Source organism: Quercus suber, unplaced genomic scaffold, assembly GCF_002906115.3.
Source record: "Quercus suber isolate HL8 unplaced genomic scaffold, Cork oak 2.0 scaffold_22, whole genome shotgun sequence".
In the NCBI taxonomy this organism is placed as follows: domain Eukaryota; kingdom Viridiplantae; phylum Streptophyta; class Magnoliopsida; order Fagales; family Fagaceae; genus Quercus; species Quercus suber.
In genome coordinates, this window is record NW_027069487.1 from 690,274 (window position 1) to 701,052 (window position 10,779).

General features: G+C 30.0%; 1 protein-coding gene across 1 annotated transcript; it reads right to left on the reverse strand.

The window, feature by feature from the left end:
- Positions 1 to 3,756: 3,756 nt before the first annotated feature.
- On the reverse strand, positions 3,757 to 4,647 carry LOC112036092 (dof zinc finger protein DOF1.5). The gene is given in 2 exon segments (XM_024068919.2): positions 3,757 to 4,173; positions 4,176 to 4,647. Coding segments are annotated over 2 exon segments (510 nt in total). The 5' UTR covers positions 4,441 to 4,647; the 3' UTR covers positions 3,757 to 3,928.
- Positions 4,648 to 10,779: the final 6,132 nt, after the last annotated feature.

Consider the following 10,779-nt stretch of genomic DNA (forward strand, 5'->3'; position numbering starts at 1 on the left):
TTTTAAATATAAGCTGAGATTAGGCTTATCATCAAATAAAATTACATGTTTAAGTTTGCTTCATTTTCTTATTGAGAAAACTTGAGCTACTTGATAAATTCATTCTTTTCCCAAAGAACAAAGTTTTGCTGTAAACCATTTCAGAGCTATCTCCTATAACCCATTACATGTTATTTATAAGATTATCCATAGTATTTAAAAAAGTCACGTCTCATTAAAAAATTATTGTAACTAAAATTATACATGAATTGTCTCTTTAATCGTCACATAGTAGGTTGGAAATAGTTTAGCTTCAAACCGGTTTAAAGCTAAACCTTTTCCTTTCCCATATATAATAAAACTATGACTAAATTTTTTTACCTCTTTACAAATTTATAAATTTTTACTATGAATGGTTTGTTTATGTTATCGATAAACTACAAAAAATAATATGATCATATGAACCAATTTACATAATTATACATTGCAATCTCAAGTTGCTATAAGCCTATAAGTATATTTTGGACAAGTATACATATAAAAATATATAAACTTTGTCTTGAATCAAAGTAGATCGGCTCACAAATCAATGAATTTATACATCAATCCTAGTTATTAAACCAATTTTTCCCAGCCAATCAGATTGGTAACCTAGTGAACAAGGACACATAAGGCGGTTTAGTTGTTTAATTAGACCACTAATGCAATTGAACTAGTAAAACGCAACAATTTTTTGCAACCCATGCAACTGGGGCAGGTTGTTTTGACCTAGTTAATTTTGTAATTTTGAACAAAATTACTGTTATAGGCTCATTAATTTTAGTACCATTTTCTAAAGTTGGAGTGTAATGAAAATAATAGATTTTATATTGAGGTTGATTCTGGACTTTTCAAAAAAGATAGAGTTTCAAGCTTTAGCTCAAATTGTAATCCATGGGATTATATAAATAGGGAGATATGCAATATGCATAAAGCGTGACTTTAGAGTTTAAGATATGCTTTTATTCCTAAAATAATAAGATTTTATTTAGTAAAGACTTGGTTAAAATTTTATGACATCCTTTTATTTTATATTTTTTTAGTGTTGTTACTTGAGAAACCTTGAGTTTTAATTATTTTAGGTGGCTTGGTTTCTAGACTTAATTTTACTTAGTAATTTAGGAACTTTTTTTATTCAATTTACATATTTATTTTATAATTTCTCAAACTTATTTTTTATTTATTTATTCATTTATTTATTATTTCTTATTTAATCTTGTGGTTCAACTGGTAATCCATTAATTGAACCAATGATCCAATGACCCGGATCTTAAATCAGGTTAATATCATCCAATCTGGGTGTAATAAGTATTTTTTTTAAAGTATAAATATAAAAATATTATATAATATTATATATTTTAAAATCAAGTCTCATGTTTATGAGCTTGTTCATAAATACATTATTATACTTGAAGTTGGCTTATTTAATAGCCAAGCCTAACCTTGAGTTTAAGTTTGACTTATTTAGAGCACTCATATCTAACTTGCTAACAAATTTAGCTTTTAGCACTTCAAAAAATATTTTATCTATTTTAACATATCACTTAACAATACACCATACATCTCATTCCATATTTATACAACTCATTAAAATAATATAAATAACTTAATAAAATAATATAAACAACACAATAAAAATTCATTACACTATGAGAAAGAGAATGAATAAAAAATAATAAAATGAAATAGCAAGTTGCTACTAGTAGCAACTTGCTAAAAAAAATTTAGTTTTGACAATTTGGATGTAAGTTTCTTTTATTATTTATTTATTTTTTATGTGTACGTTTGTGCGGCTAAAATAGACAATTTCGAGTTTTAGCATTGTTGATGTGAATTATCTTTTTAAACAAATGAACAAAACTAGCATACCGGTTCATTTGCAATCTTTCCCTCACTTGATTTTTGGCATTTTACAAAACCTATTATTTTATTTTGTTTCATTTAAAATTTGTCATCCATAAACTGTCATTTAATATGGGACCGAGGGAGGGGAAAACAATTGTACTTTCCAACACATGGTTATTGCTTTGCCTTTCCTTATTTATTAAACAAGAAGATTAATTTGAGTTTACTAGGTAAATTTTATCTTCATCTTCCCTTTTTATTTCTTATATTTTTTTTTCCGGTTCACCAAACATTGCTTATTTCTTAAGTAAGTGGTCCTTCTATAATGACTTCGGTCGCTTGCACAATAAAGCAATCCTATTTATGACATTAAAAAAGAAAGAAGTAATCCTATTTATCACTAAGCAAGTCTTCCTTCAAGAACAATTTATGGAAAGATATATATCTTTGACATTCGCTTCAGTAATAATAAAATAAAAACCTTTTTTTTGTAAAAAAAAATCAAAAATCACAATGGAATATAGCTAATTAAGGAAATATATCAAAGTAGCCATCAACACAAGGATGGTGAAATTTTTGTTCCCACAACTGGCATGTACTCATTGTTTGAGAATGTTGGTGACAATCAATCAACCATACATTACGAATTATGAGTAACTAAACATTACATCAACAGAACTTTAATTAGTTGTTGAGCATATTATACAATAAAATCATTTTCATATGTATAAAAAAATTATCTTTATAAATTTTTTTGGTACAATTTATAGTGTACTTTTTATCTTTGATTTTAAATATAAAATACAAAACTGACAACTGTAATTCTATATAATAAAAAAGGTTAAATAATATACTATGAACCAATTGTGACAACACAGAGTAAAAAAATAGCATTATATTTATTTATACCACGTTGCACGGGCTTCCTTCAGTCCATGCAACAATTAAGGCGGAACCCTGCTTTTTATTTTATTTTTCTCAAGAACGACAAGATTTCATTTCATTTATATCCTCAGCTTGAATTGGATAGATACAACCAATAGAAAAGAATCAAAAGATACACAATGTGGCGCCCAACTTACATTATTTACATTAAAGTTAACTAAATATTTACATTATTTTGAAGATTAGGGTATTCTTTTTTGAGATTAACTTAGTCTTTAAGGTAATAGTTGTAAGTCTTATTTACTTATCTGTTAAAGTAGGGGGAAAAAAAAATTACAATACAATAATACGTACATCAGAAACTTCGTGCAAATTAAGTGAACCAAGTCCCACTCTATAAACAATATATATGAATATATACGAAAGGACAGTGAATTTTTGAATGAAATGCTTTTATGTTTTCGCTATAACAAGTAATCCATGAGACCATGGCCCAACTTTAATTTTGATGTTCATGCAGCCATCTTATCCATCCAATTTGCACGTTTACAAGATCAATTATTGCATCCATTGATTAATTTTGTGTCCCCCTTAAATTTCACAAATTTGGACCATAGCCTTATGACTATTGATTATAATTATTTTTTTTGGTCCATCAACAAATATGGCATGTAATTCAATGATCACTTGGTAAAACTACCAGTTAAGGATATAAATGAAATACAAATTTGGATTTAAGCATGTCATATTTGATATGCATATAGTTTTGCAAGAGCTGTATAATAAGAATTTAAAAAATAAATCAAATTAGTCACCTCATCTATAATATAAAGATCAAGAACCCAATTTATACTTTTTCTTGGCGGCCAAGACCACGAAGTCAATAGCGTAGTTTCGTTCCTCCTAGCTATTAGTATTCTTTTTGAATGGAGAAAAAAAAAAAAGAGTAATCATTGATTGTCACGTTGTACCATATCTAATTAAAATCTATCATCATCAACAGGTACATAATTAATTCTAATAATTTTATTTATGTGTATTTAAGTACATATTTAATCTCATTAGACTAAACCAGGCTGTACATTCATCATTTGGCTCTATCAAAAACTACATCATCTGGATCAAGTTGAGATTATTAAAACAAAAAAAAAAAAAAAAAAAAAAACCAATAATAGAAGATTTAAGTGCACGTTTGACCACCTGAGGCATTAATCCTCCGCCGCTTGACGGGGAAAACTTGGTGGACACCGCCTTGTTGTGTGGTGACCATATGCCACTCTTCCACCACATCATCCAAATCATCAAATTGGTGCAACCCAGAAGCAACATCATACAAGCAACCCTCAGAGAACCCGGCTAGCCCTAGGCCGCGGCAGGGCGGCTTGGTTTTACGTCGGCCGGCCCCGACCGGCACGTTCCGGAGGCCCCACCGGCAGTCCAGTACCTCTGGCAGCCCTTGCAGAAATGCCTAGGCTGGTTAACGTTGTAATTATTGAAGTAACAAAATTTGGTCTCCATGCTCTTGCACCTTGGGCACGGTATGATCTTGTCTGGTCTCTTATTCTCCAACAGTAGTCTTTGATCGGAACAACCCTTTTGTTCTTCCTTTACTTGTCTATTTTGCAACGTTATTGTTGTCCCAAAAAGCTTGATTCCCGGGACACCTTCTTGGCCTCCTTGGACATTAGCCATGAATGAAAGTGGGGTGTTTCGTGTTTAATTTGGAATAAAACAATACAGATTACAGAGATAAAAGAGAGAGAGAGAGTTTGGTGTAAAAAAGAGAGAGATGGGCAAGACTAAATTGACACAAAAATAGAGAAGTTTGGTGGTTATAAGGTGAGAGGTTAGAGAAGTGATTATATATATAGAGGACTCAGTGAGAAAACAAAAGAAGGGAGAAGAAAAAAAAAAGTGCTTGAAAAAAGTTAAAGAAAACTGTTACATAAAAATGAATGTGACAGCCGCCAAAAAGGCCTGTAGGAATAGAGAGAAGAGGGGGAAAGAAAGAGTAAGAAAAGCTGAGGATGAGCTTTTTGTACACATCATTACTGCACGTCATCATCTTGCAGTGTTGAAAAGTCTAAATGTGGGTCCCAATCCAGGTAGGTTGCGTACAATGTGTCAAAGGTGATAGATAGCATAAAGATTAAAGAGATAAAGTTTGTGTATAATGAAGTGCCATATTCACATAGAAAAGCAAGAAAGAAAAAAGTACCATATTCCAACAACATAAAAAAGTGATGGAAGAAAAAAAAGAGATAAAGCTTAAAGCTTTTTCATATTTGCTTTGAAAAATCTCCATGCAATTTGTCATTTACTTTTGATGGATTGCTTTGACACCTCAGAAGCCAAACAACGAACGGAGTTTGCTGGCTATATTTTCCTTCCAACATAGAATAATTAGGCATATACGGATACGGATGTATGTGGAGCTAATATCGCCTATGATAATATCTTTGTAACAACCTCATCAAGGACACACTTATTTAACCAAAAAATAAAAAAGGACACACTCATTAATTTCACATTTATAATTTATTTGTGTTGTCAACTTTACCGTAAAGAGTATCATCACTTTCCCACAAGGTCTATTAGTTGGCATAAGTCATAAGTCATAACATTGACATATTAATTTTCCGTGAAATTTGGTGTGTCTTTAAATTTTTTTTTTATTTTTATATATCTTTTAAGTCTTTATATAAACGGTAAAACTTGTTACACATGTCATTTTTGCACTTACACATAGGTGGATTTGAACTTAGTTTAAAATCGTGTTTTCAATTCACAATATTAACTTAAAATCACCTGTGTGTACGGACGTGTGTGGGTAATTGACACTGCCCTTCAATATATAATACTTATACGATCAATGTTCAATCTTCGCCAAGGTCTTGGAGTTATGGATAGAGCGGTGTGTGCAGTGCTGATTTTTTTTGTTTTGTTTTGTTTTTTGTTTACATTGCAATATGCTAACTAGTAACTTCAACGTTATGCAACACACTATAATTTATTTGTTCATGACCATGTTTGCGAGTAAATGATAGCATATGGTACAGTGGTAGTAACATAAAGAATTGTTAATTAATCTCACTTGACACTTATTAGCCCCAAAAAAAATCTCAGCCGACACTTTACAGCTTAATTAATAAACGGGGAAGAAAGATTAGGGTATACAAAACACAAACTATTCTAATATGCTTTGATTTGTTTTCGTCTAATCAGATTCCACCAGTGAGATATTTTGCCCCCTAGTAGGTGACTCATCAATTATACATATCAATAAGAATTAAAAGTTTTCACAACACGTGACATGTTATGATTTGTACATAATAAAAGTACATTAAATAATAGATTCAAGTGAAAATGATGTTGCTTGAATTACAACTTACCACCTTAACAAGTTGTTGTTAGCTAAGTTTATAATTAGATATATAAAAGATCTAACTGGGTCACTAATCAGGTTTATAATGTGCAATATTTCAGGCAAATTAAGCTTGATATCCATAAAGTTTTTATTTTTTATCTTTTTTTTGAGAAATTGATATCCATAAAGTTGGATGCCCCTAATGGTATTACTGTTCCTTTTTTGCTTCAAAGCCATCTTTTCAGGTTTCAATGGATTTGATGATTAACTTTGTTGTTCCCTTTTCAGTACTTAATATTGTAGGGTTGTTGTGGGCCTTATTGTGGTCCGGGTTGCTTTTACTTTGCAAATGTTATGGAAAAAGCTGATTGAGATGGGATTTCTTTAATGTAAGAATCTTTATTTGATTAATGCAAAAGTACCTCATTTTCAACAGTTTTTTCCCAATTTTATAATGCAGACAAAGAAGCATTTTCGTTTCTTTTGCTTGGAAAGAGACGCAGATGCTTTAGAAGTCTCTTTTTAGTTTAAAAATTAAAAAGAATACTTAAAGGAACATAATGATATCAATGCCTCCATTTTTATAAATGGGGCACCTAATCTCTTGGTACTCTGGATCCAATTTGGGTGTTTCAATTTGTTCTTCTTGGTTCATGCAAGTTGCAAATCTTGCAATTGTAACATGCACTTGTTCATTAAAGCAAAAACAGAAAACACCCCAAAATAAAAAAAAAAAACATGCACTTGTTTACAAACATAAACAAAAACATGGCCATATATTATAGTGTGTTTGTCAATATCTTAAAAAAAAAAAAAAAAAAAAAGAAGCTTATAGCTAATTTATTTTATTTACAGTTTTTTAGAATCTCAAATTTTCTAGATATAAGTAAATAATATGTAAGTTAAAAAAAATCCATCCAAAAAAACATAAATTATTATTATTATTATTTTGGCTTGGACAAAGGGACACTTGATACATGTTATAAAGCCTATTATTGCTTTCTGACCAAACAAATAAATTAATATATATAATAAAAAAATGCCACTGGGAGAGAAAGAGACGAAAGTTTTTATTATGGTCTACGTAGTTATCCATTCCTGTTTGAAAAAACAGAAGTGCCCTTATCATATTCTTTGGATATTTTTTTGTTTATTATAAATAAAAATTTGGGTGGAGTTGGAAAGATTAAGATGCATGTTGCTTGCTCTAATGGTTCTTCATCGGCAAGTTGCTTTTATAAAAATCACGTAGGAAAAGTCTTCTTTCTCTCATTTGAATTTGATTACTTTTCTTAAAATTAACGTGTGAGGTGAAAGTTTCGCAATGCCAGCTTAAAATCGGATAGGAATATAATTGAGAAGGGTTGGCACGTTTTTTAATTTCTGCTTGCAATTTTATGCATGTGAGATACTCCACTAATTAAAAATTATATTATGTAATGAAAGACATTAAAAGTAATGTGATGTAATTATGCACATCAAGTATAAGATCAAGTTTTTATCAAAATAAAATATGATAGATGCTTAAAATAATTTAAATTAATAATGAATCCTTCTTTTTTTCTAAATTACTTAAAATTTTTAATTGAAATAAAATTTTGGTAATTGAATTTTACTTAAAGAATAATATTAAATATTAGTGAGTCACGCATAATAGAAGTACAGCAAGACTTATGTTAAGACATTTGACACAATTACAACGTGGAGGACCCAACTTTTAATATATTACTAAAATATGTTTTTTCTACCAAACCCTAGAAGACTATCACAGCCAAAATGCAATCTAATTAAAACATGCTTGTAGTGGAGATAAAATCAATTCATAATTTATAGATTCATGAACAACTAAATTGTCATGTTACATGTCACACAACTAATTTCACATCCATTTTCACATCCATTTTCACATCTATTCTATGTGACAAACTGTGATTGGTTGATTATCACTTTCATATAAATTCATTACATTTTTTTTTCTACCACTCACAGTCAACCATATCAAATAATTGTGAAAATGAATATAGAATTGGTTGTGATCCTAGAATTTTTCTTTCATCCATGTATTTAACACATCAATTGTGCATACAGTAGATTGTCACATGTAACATTTTATTAAAAATGATTAACACGGTCCTAACACATACAGCATACATTAGCCAAGAACAAAAGCAACATAAAGAAACTATAACTTTATGTTTTTTTTTTTTTTTACTTCGTATGTGAAATGTTTCAATATAAAAAGGTTTGGAGCCCCTAGTGTCAAAAAAGAGTGATTCCGGGTTCTACATGTCACTTTCCATGTGAAAGGTTCATATTAAAAAGTTTTGCCACAATACTAAAGAAAGGGAGAGGAAGAAAATAATTCCAGATTCGACGCAAAGCTATATAATTTTTAAATAAAAAGAAGGCATAAAAGGGGGGAAAATTTTACTTTATTCTTCTCTTTGTTGAATTACAGAGACTCCCAACTTTTTTTTTTTTTTTGGGTGATAAACACATATACTCTAAACTTTAATTCCCTCTTGACATATGAAAGTCCAGTGAAGTTACAAAATAGGGGCCCAACTAGACATACTTTATTTGTCCATTTAGTTTTAGTTTAGAAGCCTAGAAAATGGACCACGCAGATTTTGCGATTTGTCACATCAATCTCCTTCTATAGGTTGGTCGAAACATTCCATCAAGTCACATGAAACAGTACTCTTAAACTTTGGTTCACAAATATTGTATAAAATTTGAGTTGGTTTATGTTCGATCAGCTCAAAGTAAAATCAGATTAAAGTAATAATAATAGAATTCGACCTAAGTCATCATTCAAACATCAAATTTCTTTGAAACAAGCAAGAATTTGGATCAAACATAAATAATTTGTCCCTGAGATTTTTTATTATTATTGATAAATAAGGATTATAATAAAACGAAGAGGAAGAGAATGGACCAATGCAATATTTGGAACTTGGAAAGAAAACCCCTCAGCGGAAAGATAAGAAATGTCTATGAGTTCATTCCACGTGCAAAGAGCGGTCTAACTACCTAAATTATAAGCCAAAAAGTCAAAGGCCACTATTTACCTAACAAAAGTAACAACAACAGAGGGAATTCAAGAAATCTAAAAAGGAAGACACCGCGTTCCCAAAAAAATGATATGAAAATCAAATGTGAGTTTCTTTAATTTATGAATAGAATATTTTCTTGTAATAGGAGCATTACTAATACCCATTAATATTAGGGGTGTCAATTCGAGTTAACGTATCGGGTTCATGTCATGTCGAGATAGGGGTATTTGATTAAATGACTAAACCTGAACATGACCTATTTAATTATCGTGTCATGATCCTTCAACCCTAATCTGACCTGTTAATAAGGCGGTTTGACCTAACATAACCCACAAAACACACTTGATAAACGAGTTGTATTGGTTAACGCGAATGTAACACAATTCATTTCAACCTGCTTAATATTAAAAATAACATCCATTTAGAAATAATTTTTTTTACATCCCAAAAGTAGTGCATACACTTCAAATCTTCAACCCATTTCAATTTCTAATTATATCCTTTGTAAGTTTTTGTAATTACTCAATTTTTTTTTTTAAGTTTAAAATAGAGATTAGATATAAAAGTTATTTGACAAATCTAAAATAAAATGAATATTTATTTGTTATATGAGTTAAACTAGTTATGTTATATGTGTCATTTCAAGTTAACACGAATAAATTGGGGTATCAAACGTGTCTATTATGAGTCACGTGAGTTGATCCACTTATAACACATTTCTTATCGTGTCACGTTCAGTTTAACCCATTTATGACCCTAACCTGCTAAAACCCAACCCTAACATACAAAAATCTGTGTCGGGTTCGTGGGTTGAGCTAAACATTGACATCCCAACTTAACATCATCTTTTTAATTAAGGTTTGGCGGATAATTCAAGGTAGCCTACCATTCAAAGTGGGGGCAAGCATGGTTTTTTTTTTTGCTGAATAACAAGCATGGTTTGGTTGGGGTCAATATTGAACCCTCAGGAATGCAACGTTCGTTCACTCAAATATACCTTCAAACATCGGTTCCTTTAGCATGTTAGAAATATCGAAAAGGCAAAAATTACACTGTCATAAAAGAAAATAAAACTATAAGTATATATTATAAAATGTATATATAAGTACAAATGTCATCATCGTGAGCGTTAAGTGTTTTTAATTTCAACAAATCTATTCTATATATATATATATATATTTCATACTTTACAGTTCATGCCATCTAATTAACAAACATAAATTCATGAAGATATAATATAAAATAAATAAATAACAAAGTTCAAAAAACCTCATGCATAATTAACAAATCAAAGGTTCATAACATACCATAAAAGTAAGTTTCTATTTTTAAAAAATTACAAAAGATCCATAAAAAAATTTCAATCAGGAATGCATGTTCAGCCTAAAATGTCGAAATGACCCATACAAGTTGATACAAGCCGGAATTTTGGCCGAGACGGAACAAAATTCAAAACTTTGCCTAAAAGGTGGAAGACCTACATTAATTTTTCAATTGTATGAGTATTAAGAATTTTTTGTATTTTTTTTAAGCCATACTTTAATAGTTGTATTACTTTTTTTTTTTTTTTAAGTAAACAGTAATACCTATTAAAACACACAAGAAAAT